General features: G+C 35.5%; 1 protein-coding gene across 1 annotated transcript; it reads left to right on the top strand.

The window, feature by feature from the left end:
• The first annotated feature begins 2,347 nt into the window (after positions 1-2,347).
• Positions 2,348-22,716, top strand: POLI (DNA polymerase iota). Its single transcript, XM_054583677.1, has 10 exons — positions 2,348-2,481; positions 3,864-3,986; positions 4,651-4,815; positions 7,499-7,651; positions 9,658-9,894; positions 11,640-11,818; positions 12,745-12,836; positions 15,157-15,287; positions 19,849-20,054; positions 21,711-22,716. Exons 1-10 carry the CDS (start codon positions 2,373-2,375, stop codon positions 22,500-22,502), a joined length of 2,187 nt encoding a protein of 728 aa, XP_054439652.1. The 5' UTR covers positions 2,348-2,372; the 3' UTR covers positions 22,503-22,716.
• The last annotated feature ends 308 nt before the right edge of the window (positions 22,717-23,024 follow it).

The raw sequence follows: 23,024 nt of genomic DNA on the forward strand, positions 1-23,024 counted from the left end.
GAGTTCTTCCTCCGAATGCTATGCGGCCCATTCAGCTAGGAGGAGGGAAGCAGGCACCAGTGACTCCCCCTCCCTTCACTGACGTGAGTGTTCATGCTTATCACTTTTGAGGTACGTAAATGTACAGTGTCTTGATTTCTGATGCTCCAAAATTCCCCTAGTTTCTTTGTCCACTAACTATACTCGGCAACTCCATGCTTATGAATACTGTTTCAAGCATAATTTTATTTAATTAAATGCTTATTCTGCCTTGTAATTGTTTTTGCACTTACATATACAATTAAGATCTAGTCTTAAAATATTTATTTCCTGAAATTACCTTAGAGCCTATTACTTAAAACTGGGGGAAGGTTATAGCATGTAAAATATAAACAGACCAAAACCATGCCCCCCTACTTTCCCTGATTCATCCCACAACAACAACAACAACAACAACAAAAAACACGTATTAGCTCCTACGAGTTTTATTTTTATGCCTCCTAATATATTCAAGGGGTGTTTATTCTCCCTACTCCAGGTTGGCTGGTTTTTGATGCACCAAGGAAAATGGGCAGAGGAAACAACTTCCTTCACTTCAGAAACATTACTAATGAATTCTCTGTTATGGAAAACTAAAAAGCGGTTCTACCATTATTAGATTCATAACTTTGAGTTAAGCAGTTTAGTCTGTGCTGGCCTATTTTATCTTTGGTAAAGTGAAAATGATACCTACCCTCTGGCATATTGGATGAAATTATCTGTTTTAAGCTCTTAGCCCTGTGCCTGACATACAGGCATTTTATTGAAAGTGTCATTTTCCATGCCACTTCTCCTCTTTGTTCCCAGCACACTGGCTAAATAATTTGTGAGGTCTAGCGCAAAATGGAAATGCAAGCTCCATTGTTCAAATATTAAGAATGTCAAGATGAAAACAGCAGAACATTAACCCAAGCGTGGGGCCCTTCTAAGCACTGGGTTTTGAGTTCCTGCATAGGTTTTCACACTCATAGAGCCAGCCCTGCCCCGTCTGCTAGGGTTTTCAAAGTTCTATTCATCTATTCTTCTACTAAATTAAGAGCCACTCTTCCATTCGACAACTGACCGGGAAATAAATGAAACTAAACAGGGCTTTATTACGTGCTGCGTTCCAAGCTGGCTCATTTTTTCTGAAGCTGATGAGTGTGGTGAGCCCAGGGCTCTTCTAGAGGAGCAGTTTAACCTGCCATGGCATTTCCGGAGTTTGGATCATTCTCAACATGGAGGAATTTTTTTTAAAATACCTTAGTTTTCTACAGTTGGACCCTTGAAAACAGCCAAGAAACACTTAGTGGCCAAGGAGGCACTTAATTCAAAAGCTCTTCTGGTAGACTTATCAAACAGCTTTCACAAAGAAAGGAGCATGGCTCTAAATCACTCTCTTAGACCCTACACTGGAGACTCAGGGAACTGGTGCAGATGTCTAAGAGGAAGACTTGGTCCCCAGCCCACTGTGTCCTGGCTCGGCCTGTTTTTCCTTCTCCTTTGTGGATACATCAACATGTCCTTTAACGGTGTTCTCAGGGTTCTCACATCCTCTTTGTAAGAGGGGAGTACTGCGAGAACAACATATGTACTGAATGCATGTATACACACACACACAAATTTCCAAACTTCCTCCGTTGGAGGAAACACACACACACAGGCTCACAAGACATCTTCACAGATGGCAGTTGTATTATGTACATTGGGATATTATCTGTTAGTTTTCATTGAGCCTGTCATTTATGCTCAGGATTTTATATTTTTACAGGGGAGAAGCTGAGGCTCGGAGTACTTACCTAACCTGCACAAAGCCACACAGCAAGTGAATGGGTCTGGATTAGAGATTTCCTCTGACTCCTAAGCTTATATATTAAAATTCTATTCAGTTTAGTTGATTAGAAATTGAGAGTTTCAATTTGGCACAGTCCCTTTGACGTCAAAGAACAAACAAAACGCAATACACTTAAACTAATATGATTAGCAAATGTGTTAATGTGGCTGTCTTGCTCTTATGTCCCCACCCCCACCACTGTAAATCGTTCAGCGTCTAACCGTTAGCAATTTTCCCAACAACTGACTGAGAGGACAGGCTGGCCTCTAGGTAAAGATAAAAAGCAGTAACACTGAAGACCTCAAGAAAACAAAGAGCTGTTGGAAACGCAATCCCTCACTTCGGGCCTCGATTTAGCGGGAGAAAAACCTCTGCACGTGGACCCACGCAATTCCCAGCCCGCGCTAGCACCCGGGCTACTCGCTAGCCGGATGGCACCACGCAGGCGCGAGGGCCCAGGCGCCTAGGGAAGGTCAGGCCACGGTTTCCCTGGATACCAGGCGGAAGCTGCCGGAAGCTGCGCTGTGGTTGGCCGCCGCGGATGGTGGAGCTGGGGGTGGAGCCCGAGGAGGAAGACAGCCGCAACGAGGAAGAGGACTCGGTTCGGGCCATGGAACGCGCGCAGGCGGGGGTGTTAACCGACTCGGCGGGTGCGCGGGGGCCTCAGGAGCCTGGCAACCTCCCTTGGTGTATATGAGGAGGGCGGGGCGGGCAGACGCCCAGGGCGGCGGCCGCGGCCGTTGGGGTGCACCGTCTCCGCCCCGCTTGGTTCATTTCGTCTTCCTGGCTCTGCCTAGACGGCTGCCTTTGGCTGCCTGGTTAAGACCCTGAGAGGGATGGCTTCGCCTAGTTAGGCAAGAGTGTATTTGTAGTAGCCCCTCAAAGAGGCAAAGGAAAGCCAAAGGGACTCCCGGGAGGTTTAAAGTTGCAGAAGTGTTGAACCTTTTCTCGCAGTTTGGGGGTGGGGCTGGGCCTCAGTCTGGTTTAGAAGGATTGGGTGGGCTTGGAACCCACGTGTCCGGTGGTCGCCTCTCTGGTGACCCACTTCCAGCCTCAGGGCTCTCCTTCCCTGCCCTTTTTTTTTTTTTTTTTAAGGTAATTAAACTTTTAAATTTTGGAAGTTTTAGAATTACCGAAGTTGGACAAAGAGTATTCCCTAATGCTAGTATCTTACATCACCACAGTACATTCGTCAAAGCTAAGAAATTAACAGTCATAATACTGTTAACTAAAATATGAACTTTATTCACATTTTACCAGTTTTTTCCTACTATGATATTTTCTGTTCCAGGATCCAAACCAGAATAGTACACTGCATTTAACCTGCCTTGTTTTTAAACTGGTGTTAACAGTTGGAATTTCATCTTTCCTGTGTCTCCTGCCACCCCCATTCCCCGTGACATAAGCTACTTTTTTTAAAATCCAAGAAATATTTACTTTTTTTTTTCAATTTATTGAGCATTTATTGATCGTCTATTATATGCCTGGCACTGTTACTGAGTACTGAGGATTCAGCACTGAACCAAATATTCCTGCTTTCATATGGAAGCTAAATAGTTCACTGGAGCCTATAGGTTCTATCTTCTGCAGTTTTGTATTTCTGATTTTTTAAAATTTAAGGACATGACACTTAGAATAATTTTTAAGTTGGTTGAAATCTGCTTTTAATCTTTTCTACCCCTCTAATTTACCATAAATTTTACTGGAAACTCTCAAGTGAGAGGATAGTCTCTTTTGTCATCTATTGTTGATCAAGACTTTTTCCCCTCGTGTATTAACTTCTTAAGAAAAATACAATGCATAAAGAAATGCTAAGTAAACAGGACTGAAGACCCTACTGTAGATGAATTTGCTCTCATGTCTTTGTAATTTTTACATACTTTAGCAGATATAATCAATCCAGGAAGAAAACTTTAAAAATCACTTGGCATTATTTTTTTCTCAGTTACCATGTTTTAAGGTACTGCCAATTGCTAAGAGATGATAAGCAGCCTGAATATATTTTTGTATTTCTTTGCATATTGTACATCAGGTTATGATCAAGTGGCGCCAGCAGGAAGTACTTCATCCAGAGTCATAGTACATGTGGATCTGGATTGCTTTTATGCACAAGTAGAAATGATCTCAAACCCGGAACTAAAGGGCAAACCTTTAGGTAATGATGGACATTGATAATATTTTGTTGTATAATAGGATCAGCACTCGTTTATTATGTCCATTGTATTCTGATTTATTAACCACAGTAGGAAGGATTTGGGGGCTCAGAATGCCGCCTCACTATCTAACCTTTTCTGTAGATGAATAGGAAGAAGAGTTCAATAATTAGAACATTTATTGGAGGAGATCCTTGATAATTACTGTAGGTTGGTACTTCTAGCAGAACATTGGTTTATATTCATTAGACAGTTACCCAGAAGATAAGTGAGTTTCCAGTAATTAATTGTACTCAATTATTTTAATCTGCTTTTATTTTTTGGTAAAATATGGGCTAGAGTTATCTATAGATTTTTATAGAGTTAATTCAATATAAATTAATGTGGTTTTGTATTGTCTGAAAAAAATTCTACAGTGATTTTATTTGTATCTCTTTGCTGAAGACTCCATAGAATCTATTGATTTGTGAAAATTTCTGTTAATTTTACTTTAAAGAACTTTGATGATTAGAAGCTGTATTTTTAAAAATGAAACAGCTTTTTATTTTTTTATCAAAACAGATTGCATTACAATTTACGATTATAATATAGGGTTAGTAAATTATATTTTAAGATATTTCTTTCAATTCTGTGCAGTTTTCTCATAAAATATTTATTTTTTTATAGGGGTTCAGCAGAAATCTTTGGTGGTTACCTGCAACTATGAAGCTAGGGGACTTGGAGTAAAGAAACTTATGACTGTTAGAGATGCAAAAGAAAAGTGTCCACAGCTGGTGTTAGTTAATGGAGAAGACTTGACTCGTTACAGAGAGATGTCATATAAGGTTACAGGTACAGCTTATAGGCAATATTCTTTTAGCAGTAATTTTTATACAGGCTGCCTGTTCATTACATGACTCTTTGAATAAATGTAAAATGCCATAGTTTCTTTTTTGCTAATAACTTTATTTAAGGTTTTGTTCATTTCTTAAAAATTTATGTGAGGATGACTTTATGTAAGTAATTTTGGTACAAAATGTAGAGTTGGAAGGAGTTTGAAGCCTGTCATGACTGGTGTCACGTAAATGTGAGAAAAGTGCAACAAATTTTAAAAGTGAGAAAATGGGGAGCTATACTAAGGAAAGCCAAATATTTTAAATTTTGAATTTAAATGAATTATGCGGAAATATGCTATATTCTAATGCATTAACGTTAGTTGAGAGAGGCTTCTGTAATGTTTAAGAGAATTAAAAAACAATTTGTTGAACTCTAGCTCTTTGTTTATCTTTTTTGTTACTATTTGTTCATTTTTTATTTGTAGCAGTTTCCAGATGAAAGGGTTAAATATATATACTATCCAACAGCACTAACAAAACAAGGAAAAAAAACACAAGAAAAATGGACAAAGAATACGAATAGGTGGTTGACAAAAAGAGCAAACACAATGTCCTACGATTATCTGGATAAAAGAATGCTCAAATTCATTATTGTCTAAGAAAATTTGAATTAGTAAGATACTATTTTATATCCATCATACTTGCAAAAAAAAAATAAAGAATGTGAGAAAAAGTAGAAACACAAAGTATTATAGCCTTTTTGAAAAGCAATTTAGAATTGCTTTTCTTTAACATCAAATTTTTTTGATGTTAAAGATACGTATTATATTATTTAACCCAGTGATATAACCTCTGGCAATTTAAGAAAATCATAAGGATGTATGTACAAAAATTTGTATTGTAGCATGGTTCATAATTAGTAAGCATGAAATGAAAACAAATGTTCATCAGGATGAGAATGGCTAAATAAACTAAGACTGGTGGAATATTAAGTAACCATTAAAAAGAATGCATTGGTGCTGTGTGTTTGATTCATAAATATATACCTTTTTAAGTGAGAAAAAGATGCAAAAAACATGTATTACATTTTTCCATATGTATAGAACAATAGCACGAACCCCTCCCCCACATATATATGTGTATATATGACCAGGAAGAGAAACATGAGAGGATATATACTACGTTGTGAACCTTAGTTACCCTCTGCGGGGGAAGAGGCAGTGCTGAAATTGGAGGAATGGGGAGAAAGGACAGCCAGGCAGAGAAGCCAAGACTGTACTCCCAAAATAGTACTTGTGCATCTATGCAAAATTGTATGTGTCTGAATATTAAGAAGTTAATTTTTAGTGTACACAGAAGAGGTTATATGATGCATAGAATTGTGCATCTTGCCTTTGTTCTTGGTGATCTTTCATGTCATCCATATAGTTCCTCCTCCTTTTTTTTTAATGACTGCAATGTTCCATTGCACTTTGTTCCGTACTTATTTAACCAGTCCTCTAGTGATAGGAAGACAGTATGTCCCACTTTATGCCTAATGTCCCTACATAATTATTAGTACTAGCTCTTTTTGTTTAAAAAATGTCTTGTTTTAAATGATAAATTATATGGTTTCCCTGATAGTGATAGACTATTAGGCTGTTACCAACTTTTTGCTCTTACAAAAAATTCTTCAGTAAACATTTTCATATGGAAATTTTGTCATACTTTTATAAGGATATTCATAAGTTAAGTCCCTAGAGATTAATTGCTATAACATATCAAAGGTAATTTACATTTAAAATTTTGAATACTGCTATATGTTGCACTTGTATTTTATTGCTAGTATGTGTGAGAGTGTTAGATATTCTCAAATTGTAAAGATTATCTCATAGGTGAAAAAAATAGTGAATGTTTTCTGCCATCCAGCTGGTATCAACAAGTGATTCAGAGAGAAATGAAAATTCTTCTCAATGATTTCAAAGTTGTTATTAGTCTTAAACCTAAAAATGAGAATTGATAGTCCTTTTGAATTTATATCAAATTTTGGTTCAGTTCAGGTTAGTAAACATTAGACTTAAGGACTAGGTATTGGGCTAAATGTTAGATGTTCAAATACATGTAAATTACAGTCCATCTCTGCCCTTAAGGAATTAACTGGGGAATGGCTAATTAAAATATTGAATTGTGGTGTATTTTGAAAATTAAGTGAGTCTGTGGCCATACCACCCTGAACGCGCCCGATCTCGTCTGAAAATTAAGTGAGTTTTCTTTTTGGCTCAGTAGTAATTGGAAATTATAAATTTTGGTTTTGCCTTTAAAAACTGTGAAAAATGTAGCTAGAATATATTATTGTTTTTACTTTTCTGGGCAGACTATAATTTATTCTTTCACCCACTGCTTCACAATCATAATTAGCTATAAGCATTGATATTTAATGTACTACAGATATAGAAAGTATAAGAGATTTAGCTAAATGTATTGTTATGAGTATCTGCCCAGGAAATACCATTTTGTACGTACTTTGTTGGGAAAATTTTGCCTCTACTCAAAATGTGGTTCAGAAAAAAACAAATCCCAGTTAACTGAGGACTTTATTAAATATATTGTGGAACTGTGACTATATGTAAAACCTTTATAACGTATTTGATGTAAGCATAAAATAGTTAAATTTATTCTAGTTGTAGCTTCAGTTACATCTGTGCTCCAATATTATATAGAATTGTTGGAAGAATTTAGTCCAGTTGTTGAGAGACTTGGATTTGATGAAAATTTTGTGGATATAACAGAAATGGTTGAGAAGAGACTGCAGCAGCTTCAAAGTGATGAACTCTCAGCATTGACTGTGTTGGGTCATGTATACAATAATCAGTGTAAGTGATTTTTTACTTACTCTATCTAGTAATTTTAAAGTACATATGTTTTTTTTTTTTTAATTAATTTATTTACTTTTTAAATACATTTGTCTCTGCCTTCCCCCCACCTCTTTCCCTTGCCCCCTCCCACCTTCCCTCCCTCAGCTCTTCCCCTTTGGTTTTGTCCATGAGTCCTTGCTATATGTTCCTTGACTTTCCCCTTCCCTTCCCTTTCCCTGCCCCCCCTTCCCTCTTGTCTCTGTTGATTTCTTTTCCTTTCAGTGTTGCTGAAAGTACATATGTTTCTTAATGTTCAGTGTGTTCAAAAAATTGAACATTGTAGGCTTTTGTTGGAGGTATAGCCATATTTCAGTAGTCTGTCTAGATGACTAAAATATGTGTTGCTGTGTAGCTCGGTGCTCTGTACACTTTTCATTTCTCCAACACAATCCTTGCATTGCCATTTTTAAGTGTTACGACACTTTAGAATGTAATTATGACTCTTTAGGTCACTTGAAAGTTACAGGAGTTGGCTGATAATATGCTTTTTAGAATAATTTTTTATTCTCTTAAAACTATCTTTAAGCAAAATTTTGAGATAGATGAAATTTGGCTTTGTTGCTTTTGCTTTTGTTCCCCCAAGCCCCCAAGACCCTCCTGTCAGCCATGACTTCCCAAGGTCTCCCTTTTGGAAGCTCATCCCGGCCTCCCTGCCATCTTTTGCACGCTCCTATTTAATTAGTTCAGATAATCTTTGCCAGCTCTTAATATGAAAGCAGAATGGTTCATCTCCTTCACATATGGAAGTTTAAGTGGCTGCTGGTGTTTGCAGGGGGATATTTGCATTTGAAAATAAGCTACAGGGCAGCTCCAGTGACTGTCCAATTAGACTTTGAAATATCCTGGGACTCCACTAGTGACTTCCACACTATACCACCGAGAAGACAAGCTACTCTGCTCTTGTGCAAGACTGGCGCTGACCACCTCGCTTCTAGGTCTCTGCAGGTGCTTCCTCTCATCCCCTTTTTCTGAGAGCTGGTGATCAGTCTCCTTTCTAGTTCTTCACTTCCTTGGTGCTAAAGAAAAGGGGGAGCTACAGTTCTCTTCTAGAGGAAGACTTTTCTTATCTTTTGTACCTGTAGTCTGCTGTCAATTACAAAGACTAAGCAGCAAGAATGTTCTAGATATGTTTCTATGTAATTCTTAAAGCAAACTCAGACTTTATTGCTGAGAACATAGTACAGACAGCTAGGTTTTATATCCTAAAAACAAAATGTCTAATTTTTCATGAATTCTCCCACTTCCCCACAATGCTGTTAAAAATTTTTAAACCTACAGAAAAATTGAAAGTAATACAATGAGAATATTCATTATATCCTCCTTGTACATATATCTGTTACCATTTTTCCACATTTGCTTTATCTTGCTCTTTATTGATAGGTTGACTGATTGATGAGCCATTTGAAAGTCAATTGCAGATATGACATCTGATTTGTAAATACTTCTGAGGATAAGATTTGTCTCATGTAACTGTTAATACCATTTTCACACCCAGTAAAAGTTGTTTCTAGATAATTTCCCTATGCTTTTCATAAAAGAGCTCTTAAATATGCACAGATCTAAAATTGTTTTTATGTAGCTAGTGTGTAAAGTTTAGATTCAGACCTTTAAAGCTGTAATGTTTGCTTTCTTACTAACCTAATACTTTATGCTTTCTTACAGGTAAACATGAATAAAAGTTTTACTAATGTCAGTAGGAATTTCTTATAAGAGATCAGTTTTCACAATCTGTTCATCATTAAGCACTCTTGTGCATTCTCCGTCACAGGCCCTATAGTTATTTACTTTACAGAATTCCTGTGAAGAACTAAATAGATTAGTTAAGTGGGTGACAGTATGGTGGGGTGTTGGAGTGGGTGTTGAATATAGGTTAAATAAATCCTGTACCCTTTTAAAACTCATTTGTAAAAGAGGAAATTAAAAATTTTTGTGGTGACTTTTGACAACATTGGCTGTTTTTATAGCTATAAACCTTCATGACGTCTTGCACAGGAGACTACTTGTTGGATCTCAGATTGCAGCAGAGATGCGGGAAGCCATGTGTAATCAGCTGGGTCTCACTGGCTGTGCTGGAGTGGCTTCCAATAAGTTACTGGCAAAATTGGTTTCTGGTGTCTTTAAACCAAATCAACAAACAGTCTTATTACCTGAAAGCTCTCAAGCTCTCATTCATAGTCTGAAACACATAAAGGAAATGCCTGGTAAGACAGATATATTTGAAAAGTATGTATTTTATTGTATTTCCTTAATTTAAAAATAATACATGTAACTAATCCTTAGATCTTATGCACTTTGCTCTTGGAGAAAACCAAAAAAACCTGTTTTCTGGAGGGAATCTGTAGTAGGAAACATATAGAGTACTTTTCTAGTCTCATCTACTTTTGTAGAGTTTGAATGTGATCATGAAAGTTATAACCTGGAAACATACTCATATAGTCCTTTATTTCCAATCCCTGGTTTATACTCTTATACTGTACATTGCATATAAAGAGGACAGTTGTCTTTTATTAACTCTTTTTTTGGATTATATATAAAATAGTAGGGCTACAAGGACTTTCTGAAGCATTTAGGCAAAGCTTTTATTTTAAAGATGTGGAAGCTGATTTTTTTTTTAAGGGTTCAGTGATCTGTTCACGTAGAGTTTGTATCATTGAAGATGAATACTTAACATTTTTGTAGACCATCAATAATGGATATGTTAAACTTCATTTCTATGGCATTGCTGGAGATAGAGATGTTATAATAGAATTCTATGGAAGTGAGTGAATTTTTAAGACAACTGATACTAAACCTGCAGATGTCATAACTTCACATTTTTAACCTATGTTTATGACATTCTGAAATGTGTTACTCCCTTGCCTCCCTTAAAGTAGTACAGTTGTAAGTTCTTCGATGAACCTGAGGCTGTGTTCTGAAGAATAATTAATATGTCAGGTTGTAATACATTGAGGACTATATGCTGATACATGCCTCTATAGCTTGACTTTACTTTTTGAATTCTTGAATTTTTTTTTTTTACTGGTTTTTTTCTTCCTTATTGCCAACTTGCTAGCCCACTTTTATTTCAGCTGTGAAAATATTTGTCACTCCATTTTAATAATTTCCCTGATACATTCACCCTCTTTGATTTACTACTTTTACTGTTCAAGGCAACCAGATAACTGCAGAATTAACTTTTTAAAAATGAGAGGAGTAAAGGGGCACTAAATTGACTAAGCATTTTTTCTGTGATAAACTATGCGTTTTCCAGCAAAAATTTTATAATAGAAGTTTTGCTAATGAGAATTTTTTTTTGTTGGTTTGTATTCTGGTTCTTAGTTGTATTCAAGTGGTAAATATTGCCAGATATGACTTGTAGATAAATGTCTGGTGTTGTGTATAAAATCAGCTAGGTTAACTATTAAACATATACTAATTAATTTTAATTGCTCTAGAGATAGTCTGTCTTTGGGTGTCAAACCTTTTGGCATGTCTGGGCCACACTGGAAGAAGAGGAGTTGTCTTGCGCCACACATTAAATACACAAACACTAATGAAAGCTGATGAGCAAAAAAAAGGTTTTGAGTAAATTTATGATTTTGTGTTGGGCTGCATGTGGCCCATGGGCCACGGATTGGACACACCATGAATATTCAACACGATTCTTGGAGTACTTCCACAGTGGTCTATATCAGGTGGTAAAAATTTCATTTTATCAAGACAGAATGTATTGGTTGTCTCTATGTGCATTATATTATATTAAGAATATTTGGGCTGTTGGGTTTTTAAAGTGGTTCGTATAACTCACAGACCCTGAGCAGAAGAACAACAATCTAATTTTTAATGAAGTTTGATCTTAACAAAATATTATGGGATTTAAAGATATGGTTGATACAGTATTTTCATTAGCTTTATTTTAAGGAAAAAAGCTGTTGTAACACTCGCTGCATTTCTCTTTTTTTTTTAGGTATTGGTTATAAAACTGCTAAACGCCTTGAAGCACTGGGCATCAGTAGTGTGCACGATCTTCAGACTTTTTCAAGCAACATACTAGAAAAGGAATTAGGAATTTCTGTTGCTCAGCGTATCCAGAAGCTCAGTTTCGGAGAGGATAATTCTCCTGTAACAGCCTCAGGACCACCTCAGGTGCATGATAATGATATTTTAATTGAGTACTGGTTGTGACATTGTTTGAGATGAAGATTTCTGGTTTATTGCTGTATTTTTACTATTCTAGTTTGCTTATTATGTTAGTAGTACATGATCCCTTTCCTATGAGGAGGCTAATTTATTGTAATAGATTTTTTTAATTGACTGATTTTGAGAGAGAGAGGGGAAGGAAAAGAGAGACATCGATTTTTTGTTCCATTTATTTATGCATTCATTGGTTGATTCTTCTATGTGCCCTGATTGGGGATTGAACCCTCAACCTTGTCATATCAGGACAACACTCTAACCAACTGAGCTACCCAGCCAGTGTATAATAGATTAATAAATATTCTTAAATTGAACCTAAAAATTAGTATTTAAATATAAAGTTAGCTATTTTGATTAAATAGCCTATATTACATATATGAGGCAAAATATTTTAATTTTTTAGTAAGTTTTGTTTTTAGAGTAGTATAATGACTTAGAAAATGGAGAAAGGTATAATCATCTAGTTCACATTGATTTTGTATCTTTGTGGCAGGTGCTTTACTAAGTACTTTATATACATTATCCCATTTAGTTTTCACAAACTTTTGAGCTAGTTCTACTGTTTGTTCATACCTTTTCCCCTCTCTTCCTCTTGTTCCCGTTCTTTATTAAGATGAGGATACCAAACTTTACAAAGGTTAAATAACTTGCCCAAGGTTAAATTCAAGTCTAAGGAGATTAAGAGCCTCGCCATAATTGTAAAGTTTGGAGTGGCTGCTAGAGCTTTATAATTCTCTTGACTTCCACTGCATTTTCTAGTGGAGTACAATAACTTAGAGATAAAAAGAGATAATATAAAAGTGAACTAAATGGCGCTGATATTTGGATATGCTTATTTGGGTTTACAATTATCCTTATTTGTGCTTCTTTGGTAGTCCTTTAGTGAAGAAGATTCATTTAAAAAATGTTCATCAGAAGTCGAAGCTAAAAGTAAGATTGAAGAACTACTTGCTAGTCTTTTGAACAGGTGATTTTCCATTTTGCCATATCCTATATTTTCTGTATGTAGTATATGGAAAGACTGTGTTCTGCTTTGGAACTTACAGATTAACTGGAGACTAAACAGTGTAAAGGCAAATCATTTATCACTGACTTTCTCTACATTATAAACTATTGCAAAGGTAGTAACAGATGCTTTTAACTAAATGCAGTCCATCTAGTTCAATTGATTTTTAATGACAACGTGGTTGTATTGTGGATCTTAAGCTGCTGATAGTTACCTAATGGGGTTTTATGGATATGTCTAGAATCCTGACACCTATCAATTTGTGATGCTTGAGGATGGGTAGCGATTAAGCGCAACAATGAGGGAGAAAGCAGAAAAACCTTATTATCTCCTTTGCCTTAGACTATGTGAGAGAAAATCGAGGCAGACGAAAGAGTAGCTCAGTGGGCCTGTGTGGGAGCGGCGAGAGTGACTGGGTGTATGCAGGGTTACTGCTCCGTAGGTATGTGAAGAATGTCAGCTGGGGTTATGCATGGATACAATAGCCTAGCGTAAATGGAACAACACATGTACCTTTCCGATGCCCCTTTGCCATCATATATCTATTCTCAATACTCTGTGGGAGAGTATAATCTCTTTTCCTCTTATTTCTTTCATTTCTCAGAATGAGGTGTGAGGGACCTAACAGTTTTGGGTAGGTGTGCTTCTGTAATGATGTCTGGGTGGCTAACTGTCTAGAGAAAAGGTTTTGGATGACTATAAATATGAGAAAACTGATAAAGTGAAATACCTACAACTTTGCTGTCACATGTGGTGTGGTTCTCAAGTCTTGGGCAAAGCCACGCAGCTCATCATTTTGCTGCATGCAACTGGGGCAGACAACGGCCCAGCTCCAGTGACATGAGTCAGCCTGGGCCCGTGATATGCTTGTGAAACTGGGTTATCTGCTTTGCTTCAACGAAATATAAGGCTGCTATGAAAAGCCTAGGTATTGGAAATAGTTCTGCGCATACAAAAAACACAAGAATTATGAATTTTATAGGTTCTCGTATTTGAAGAATCAACTCAGAAATGAGGCTAGGTGCTCTGAACCTGTGAAATACTAACTATTAACCATCTATCCTTATCTTGGCTTGCCATTCCCTCTTCTATACTATATCCCTTCATTTCAGCGATTGAAGTGTAATACTATTTAAATAACTGGCAGAATGCATTTTCCTTCTAGAGTATATGATGACTTGGTAGGAATGTAAGAGGTATTAAATCATCTACTTTTTAATTCAATTTATAGGCAATAGTTTAAGATTGCTTAGACTATATCCTTTTTCTAGTAGGCCGTCATTAGTTATAGGAGCCAAATCATTGTCTTTGAATTGTGTAATGACTTAACAGAACAAGCTTAACTGGAAGATACTGAAACTAGTAACATATTTACAGGAACTATTTGGGATGTTTATTATTTTAGTAAAGTAGCAAAAGAAATTTTGTGATAAAAGAATGAAAGAAAAAAATAATTTATTACAAAAATTGAAGTTTTCCAATTCAGAATCTTTGATTTTAGTATGTTTAACAATGTATGATATTTGTATTTTGTATTTGTGATTTTAATGCATTGTCATACATATAGTGACATGTATTTTCTCTTACTAGATTTCTACTCTTAAAGTCAATTTCCTATATCATTAAAACTTTTGTTTTCAGCCCCAAAACCAAAACCATTTGGTTGGAACGCTTTATAAGATACATGTATATGTACTTATATTCCTAACTATAGAATATAATTAATCTTCCCAGTTACTGCTCTAATATGCCACATAGTGGTGATATTATTACTGGCTCTCTTGGATCTATTTGGGGAGTGCTCTTTGATAAAAGTAACCTCATTTTTTTTCTTCCTATAATCATATATTTTTTAAAAAATGTGTAAAAAATTGTTAACTTTTCATATCTTTGCTTCTGTCAGTGAATGATTCTCTCATTTTCTTTAATTTCTTGTTGATTTTAATATTCTGCCTTTAGTTACATTTTGGACTTGGATGATAAAATGGCTTGTTCTAATTATGCTTTATTTCTGTTCTTTTCTCTGATTAGCACTCAATTTTGAGTGGGGCCTGAGGGTCTTACACTTAAAATTTCAGATCTTTAGTGTGTAGATTTTGAAAAATTTATTTGGGCTATTCAGGGACCTTTATTGCATACTGTCTAATTATCAACCATACTTACAACATTATTGTTACTAAATCTGGCACCTTTAGATCAATTGAGTTTATTAGACAATTTTTAAAAATCTTTAGGTAATATTTTTTCAAATAGTTTATTTCCCCTTTCTCTTTATTTTTAGAGTATGCCAAGATGGAAGGAAGCCACATACAGTAAGATTAATAATCCGTCGGTATTCATCTGAGAAATACTCTAGCCGCGAGAGTCGTCAGTGCCCTATTCCATCCCACATAATTCAAAAGTTAGGAACAGGTGTGGGCCTTTCTAATCCATTAGTTGGCAGGTTGGACTCTTAAAAAGCAAACTTTGACTTAGAAACATGCTCCACAGATGGAGGGTCTTCATAGGAAGTTAGCTATTAAATCCCTTTATTCTATCAGAAATTTTTACTAGAAAACTTTTTTTTTTAATAGATTGTAAAAGTAAAGACTCACTTAATAATGTTTCCTAACCTCAGAGAAAACAAACTTTGACAATTTTATGTTATGAGATAACTTTTTAATGAGCTTTTAGATTGTTTCCACTTTCTTTGGCTATTATGAAAAACGATGCTGGCGAGTCATTGGTCAGATACGTGCCTTTGTTTATCTTGCGTGGGTTACAAGAAGTGGAACTGCTGGGTTGTATGTTAAGTTGAACTCTAAGACACTGCCAAATTTTTTCCAGAGTGGGTTTAACAATTTACATTCTCACCAATAATATATTAGCATTCCAGTTTTTCATATTCTCACTGACATTTAGCATTGCCAGATTCTTTTATGATAGTCATTCTTGTGGCTGTGTAGTGGTATTTCATTGTGTTTCTTTTTTCTTTTATGGATAATGCTTTTGGTGTTAGATCGAAAAATTCTTTGCCTAATTCAAAGGTCACAGATATTTCTTCCTGTTTTTTTTTTTTTTAAGAGATTTTAAAGTTTTAAGCTTTGAACTTAGATCCACTTTGAGTAATTTTTCTGTGTGGTATAAGGTAAAGGTCTTAGTTCTTTATTTTGCATGGGGTATCCATTTGTTTCAGTAGAATTTATTAAAAAGACTGTTCTTTCCCCATTGAATTGTCACTGCAGCTTTGTCAAAAACTAATTGGCCATAAATGTAAAAGTTTATTTCTTGACATTCTTATTCTACTGATCTATAAGTTTATCCTTATACCAGTTCTTCCCTGTCTTGATGTAAGTTTTGAAATTAAGTAGTATAACTTCTCCAGCTTTAATTTTTTCAAAATTATTTTGGCAATTCATGGTCCTCAGCTTTTGTTTGTAGAAAGATTTTAAGGTAGGAATTTGATTTCTCTGTTTTTTAAAAGTTTATCAAGATTTTTCTGTTTATTTTGAGTCTTTTAGTAATGTGTATCTTTTAGAAATATATGCATTTCATCCAAATTGTCTAATTTGTTGTCATGGATTTGTGAATATTCCTTTATAATTCTTCTAATTTTTATAAGGTCTATAGTGATGTTCCTCTTTCTTGATTTTGGTAATTTGGTATTCTGTTTTTTGCTTTGTCATTCTAGCAAAGATTTGTCAATTTGTTTTGATCTCTTAAAATCCAACTTTTGTTGTCATTGTTTTCTCTATTGTTTTTATACTTTTTATTTTATTTATTTCTGCTCTGATCTTTGTAATTTTTTTCTTTCTGGTTGCTTTAGGCTTAATTTTTCATTTCCCCTTTGTTTCTTAAGATGGAAGCTTACACTATTTATTTTATATTTATCTTCTTTTCTAATAATTCAAGCTGAAAGTCATACATTTCCTTTTAAGCAGTGTTTTAGCTGTATTCCATGAATTTTGTTGTTTCTTTTTTCATTAAGGTGAAAATAGTTTCTCCTATCCCTTCTGATTTATTTTTTGATCCCTAAATTTATGTAGAAATTTGTTGTTTCATTTCCAAGTATTTGATGATTTCCCCTATTTCTTTTTGTTACTGAATTCTACTTTAATTCCATGTTTATCAGAGAATATACTTAGAGTAATTTCAGTCCTGCAAATTTATTGAGCCAAATTTTATTGCCTGGTAATAAAATTTATGATAAGGAGTCAGCTGTTAATGGTTTTATCAGCCTCCTACCAATCAGGAGAGAATAACCACACGGAAATTAGAATGGGAAAGTTTAATAGAATTATTAAACTGAGGTAGAAATTGACTATAAAAGTGTAAAGAGAACACCAAGACGATGTATTAAGGGCTGAGGAGAAGTACCCAAGGAAGGACAAACTTGGAAAGGGGGGTTCCCCCACCCCTCAAAGAGAAGGTGTGGCTGCAGAACACTGGGTGGTGGAAAAATCCTTTTAGAGTTACCTGGCCCAGAGTTGATCCAGAGTTATTGGGCAGAGAGAAAACCACCCGCTGATCCACGGAGGAGCTGAGGCTAGTAGGTGGGCACACAGGAGGAATGGATGTTGGGAGTTTGCTCACCGGCAGGGCAGGGCTCGAGCTGGGATATGCAGGGTTTATGTGGGAGAGCTTCTGTTAGCAGCCCTCCAGGAGGCAGGCAAGGTGAGGCTGGTGGTGGCTGTGCTGAAGGAATCCGCTGGCACAAAGTCAGAAGGTATGGTGCCTGCACTGGAAGATCTGGAGGAGACAACCCTTCGGAATTGGCAGGTCAAGGCTGTTAGGTTGGTGTGCAGGAGGAGTGGGGGTTCTGTTTACAGCACTGGCCTGGTGTGTGCAGTGTTTGAATTGATGGTGCCATGGTTACATGGTCACTAGGCTTGGGTTAGGGCTTGAGGTTGCTAGGGGACTGAATGCACCGCACATAGGTACTGCAAACAGACAATGTAACAGGAGCGAAAAAAGTAAATTACAGTGCATTGGAACCAGGAAAAGAAGCCTCTTTTCTCCTCTAATGGTCCTAAGTGCTCTCTACTGACAAAGGGTAACATATTCAATGTAAAAAATTTAGAGTCCAACCCATTATCACAGAGCACATACTGAAGGGGTGAATTTGGAGCTGAGAGCCAATAGTGTTAGTAGGTATAGTTGTATTCTCATTCTCCTTTATGTGATGAGTCATTTGTCTCCGTTCAGCAGTTTGACTATTATATGTCTGAGTGCAGAATTTCTTTGTATTTATGTTACTTACGATTTACTGAGCTTTTTGATTCTGTAGAATAATATTTTAATGAAATTTGTGGAGTTTTTGACTCTTACTTCTTTAAGTATTCTTTTTCTTTTCTCTCTCCTTCTGGGACTCTCATTATATATACATTGGTATGCCTGAACATGTCCTACAGGTATGTGAGTTCTGTCCACATTTCTTGAGACTTTTGCTCTTCTTTCTTGTTTCGATTGGATAATTTCTGTTGAGCTGTCAAGTTCTCTGATTAATCTGTTGTCTCAAAACTGCTGTTGCCCATCTAGTGATTTTGTTTGTTTTAATTACTGTATGTTTTAACTCTACAGTTTCCTTTGGTTGTGTAATTATTTTTTTATTGAGATTCCTCCTTTTTAGCAGTTATTATATTTTAATTATTTTAAATGATTTTCCTTAATTTTTTGAACATATGTTTAATAGCAACTTTGATGTCTTTGCTAAATCCAACTCAAAGTTAATTTCTATTGACTAGTTTTTCTCCTTGAATCAATCACATTCTCTTTTTTGCATATATTATAATATTTTGTTGAAAACTGGCTCTTTTGGATAATGTATTGCAGTAATTCTGGGTAATTTTAGATAATGTATTGCAGCAATTCTGGATATTTTTCATGTAGGCTTTAAAATTTTTTTGTAGCTTGTCTGGACTTAAGCTGCAGAGTACACCCTTTCTTATGATGTATTGCTCTGATTTCTCTGCTCAGCTTTTTAAATTTAAATTTAAATGTTCTATTTTAGCTTCCTAGGAGGTTACACCTCTGTCTGCCTAGTTTGGTGGTTAGCCACTGCTAGCTCAAATGCTGGGGCCTGGAAGGCTCCTGCTTCTGTCTGCCGATATGTGCACGGGTTGATTGGAGAGCACTTGAAAAACTGAGGCCATTTCAGGTCTGCCCTGGCTTTTATTTTCTGCTAGGCCCTCTTGCATCTCCACTGTGGTCAGGGATATGAGTGGAGAGCCGGGGCCGTCTCTGCCCTTCCCTCCCTGTGCATGCGGTCCCCCAGTCAGCTGGGGTTATGAGGACAGTTTACCCAGTCCTTCGATGGCTTTTTTATTTCCCCATTTCCTGGTTAAATTTATGGCTGATCCGCCAGTCTTTCACTCACCCCAGCCGCAACTGTGGTGTCAGGCTAGAGAGCTGTGTGATTTCTCCATTTGTTTCCTACCAACCTTGATCATTTCACTGGTAACACTGCTGGGTGTGAGCTTTTTCCCTGGGTTTCAAATCCAACCTGTTCTTTCTGGCGTCAACCCTGCTGCCTTTCCTAGCCAGTCTGATCCTGGTAGAACCACTGTGCCAGCTGAGCTGTGTAAAGGGAGATTGGAACAACCCCAGAACAGGCTGCCTTCTCCTCCCTTCATGCCTAAGTACTAGCAGCTTTCCATAAGTCAGTGCTTCTCACTTTATTTGCCTTCAGTTCAATTCCAGATGCTCAGAATGGTTGCTTTTTACAGTCTTGTTCAGTTTTATCAGTTTAGTGGGGAGATTTTCTGATGTCACCACTCTACCAATAAGCAGATAGCCTGTATTTCGAATCTTCTTAAACCTTTTACTCATTTGACATTCAGTATTAATGTTGAGATGTCTCAGTTTTGTGTATGCTGTCAAGATGTCCCAATGATATCTATTTAGGGTTTTAATTTAAATTAGAGTAAGCTCTTTATACTAATTATTATATAGTGTGTTTAGATATCAATACCATCTTCTTAAACATTTTATTTAGGAACTTATGATGTGATGACCCCAATGGTTGATATACTTATGAAACTTTTTCGAAACATGGTGAATGTGAAGATGCCATTTCACCTAACCCTTTTAAGTGTGTGCTTCTGCAACCTTAAAGTAGTAAAAACTGCTAAGAAAGGGACTATTGATTATTACTTAACACCGTCATTATCAACAACTTCACACTCTGGCAAGCGCAGTTTTGTAAGTACACTATTATTGGATTTGTGTAGTTAAATTACAAATTTCATTTTGTGTTTGATAAAATTTAGAGTTTCTTTTGGGTCATAGTTTTTGAATGACTTGTGTATATGATACCTATCATACTACAGTTGCTAGCCTTGACTGTATTGCACCGTGATCAAGAAGAAAATGTAGGTATCACTGGATAAAAAAAGAAAACCATTATAGAAATTTTCTTTTTAGCACCCCCTCAGTGTTTTGTTAAAGCATTTAAATTTTCTTGGTTTTGAAATGAAATTGAATTCTAATAGCAATATTGATAGAAAATGACTACTCATTAAACAATTGTCATATTTTCAGATGGGTAAAACAAAACTCTGTATATGGCCATTTGGCAAATGTCTCTTTACTAAATGTGGTGTGCTTTAAAAAATAACCATCTTTTACTAAATTGTCTATGCCTACAATGAACTCTTAAAGTGTTTTCATTATTTTCCTTATAATTTTTTATTGTTTAATTGGTCAGTATAATTTTAGTAATATTTTATTTACATTTAAGTTTAAAATGAGAACAGAATAGAAACTCTGCTATAGAAATAATGAATTGGTACTCACTTCAAATTACTTTTTTTCCTCTGACCAATTTTATTCCGTTTATTAACTAAAATTCTAAAAGGTGTTGACTTTTTACTTTATAATTTGTAGTATGAGAATTAAAGGTCTTTAATTTACAGTGGTATTAGAGAGGTAAGTATAGGTGAAAGTACCTTGTGTAATTCTGGTACTCAATAAATACAGTGGACCAAATCTCTTCTCCTTTCATTTTTTTGACGTTACTGTGTTGATATTTCCTGAGTTATATTTGACTGTGTATACATTTCCATGATACTTAAAATTATATGGAAATTGAAGTGAAAAGTTTACATGAAAAATTATACAAGTTAGAATTGAAGGTGTTTTTAAGTTTTTATGTATGTATAAAAGAGGTTAGTAAAGGGTAAAGGGGGTCAATTACATGGTGAGGGAAAAAGGCTTGACTTTGGGTGGTGGACACAGTGCAGTACGGAGATGATGTAACAGAATTATACACTTGAAACCTATATAATTTTATTAACCAATGTCACCCCAATTAATTTAGTTTTTAAAAAGTGTTGTACGTTAATAATGATTTTAGATTTTTACCATAGAAGTATTTTTTTTTTCTTCTTGTTAAATGATAAGAATTTAGAATAGGGATTTTTAGAAAACTATTCCATGATGCTCTGTGCATACATATTAGTAAATCTATTTTTATATATTTATACATATATATAAATACTTAGGTACCCCTCAATGAACCATTTACTTTTCTAGGCCATTATTCTTTTACTCACAGAATTGGAAGTTTGAATACATGATTGTTAAGACCCTTTCTATGCCTCTAAATGCATACCTACTTTCTGGCTCAGTGCTATTTTGGAAGGAAACCTTTTCCTAGAATAGTGAGTAAGGATCCACACAAGTGTGACTAATCGTGATGAATTAATCATCTCTAGTTGTTTGGAATTGGCTGAAAGGATTGAAATTATTGGGTAGGATAGAAACACATCAGTCAGATAGTAGGAATAGTTACTCTTCAGCAGCATGAATAGTTAAAGATATTAGATATCTAAATTATTCTGTTATCTTTTGTTCCAGAAAATGAAAGATGCTCATTTGGAGAATTTTTCCAAAGACAAAGAAACAAATTGGAATATTCTACCAACTGGAAGAATTGAAAGTATAAGAACTGGGGAGTCTCCACTAGGTTCTATAAATTTTTCCAAAGAAGGCAGTGATGAATTCCCACTCTCTTCACTTCCTGAGGGTATTGACCAAGAAGTCTTTAAGCAGCTTCCAGTAGATATTCAAGAAGAAATCCTTTCTGGAAAATCTAGAGAAAAAGTTCAAAGGAAGGGAAGTTTGAGTTGTCCATTACGTGCCTCTAGAGGAATATTATCTTTCTTTGCTACAAAACAAACGCAGGATAGTCCCTTAAATCCTAGAGATCATTTCTCTAATAGCAACAAGACACCCTGTGCATCTCCCTGTGAACCAGGAACCTCAGGCTTAAATAGCAGTAGTTCCTCTTATCTATCAAGCCAGAAGGATTATTTGCATTCCGTACACAGTATATTAAAAGATGAGCAAATGAGTCAAGGACCTAAAGAATCTCAAAAATCCCACTTTCCAAGTAGGAACCCCGCTGTGTCCATTTTCCATTCATTTCCAAATTTACAGAGTGAGCAACTTCTCTCCAAAAACCTCACTGCAGATAGCCATAAACAACTGACAGCAACAGTGTTGCATCATGCAGGACTTGCAGAAAACAGAGAGCAAGATTCTTCTGCTGAGAAAATTACTTTTCCTTCTGATGTTGATCCTGATGTTTTCTATGAACTACCAGAAGAGGTACAAAAAGAACTGTTGGCTGATTGGAAGAGGACATGATCAGGTTTCCACAGTGTACCTAAATAAACGTGCTCAGGAAAAAAGATCTAAAAAACAAGGGAAAGACATTGTTTTCAGATTAGCATTTTATTAAACTCGTCTAAATTAAACACTAATAGATAATCAGTAATGTAGCAATCCAATATAAAATGTCCCAAATAAAGCAGAGTAGTTATGGGAAGTAAATTCTGGCACAAAGTATAAAAAATTTATAACAGAAGAAGTAATATATAACATTACCTTCCTCTTATTTCTAAAACTATTTTATATTGCTTTTCAATAAAAAATATTTTGGTAAGCATTAGTACATTTTTCCATAAATTGAGGGGAAAGGTATATATGCCTGCGTATAAAATACAGACTCAATCATTGCTATGCTATAGCAAAGAACTTTTTTTCTATGAAAATTCAGCCAATTAAGAAACAGCCAAATAAATTATACTGCCAATTTACAGATTAAAATGTAGATATCTTTGAAGTACTATGTGCCATTTATTAATTAAAAAAAAGTGATGTATATTC

The sequence above is a fragment of the Pteronotus mesoamericanus genome, unplaced genomic scaffold (genome assembly GCF_021234165.1).
Source record: "Pteronotus mesoamericanus isolate MK-2021 breed Mesoamerican mustached bat unplaced genomic scaffold, CSHL_Meso_final contig_74, whole genome shotgun sequence".
In the NCBI taxonomy this organism is placed as follows: domain Eukaryota; kingdom Metazoa; phylum Chordata; class Mammalia; order Chiroptera; family Mormoopidae; genus Pteronotus; species Pteronotus mesoamericanus.

Bases quoted from the DNA above. Each gene is read 5' to 3' on its own strand.
- POLI (XM_054583677.1), top strand. From the start codon at position 2,373: ATGGTGGAGCTGGGGGTGGAGCCCGAGGAGGAAGACAGCCGCAACGAG. The intron at 7,652-9,657 runs GTAAGTGATTTT...CTGTTTTTATAG, and splicing joins TCATGTATACAATAATCAGT to CTATAAACCTTCATGACGTC. The intron at 9,895-11,639 runs GTAAGACAGATA...TTTTTTTTTTAG, and splicing joins ACACATAAAGGAAATGCCTG to GTATTGGTTATAAAACTGCT.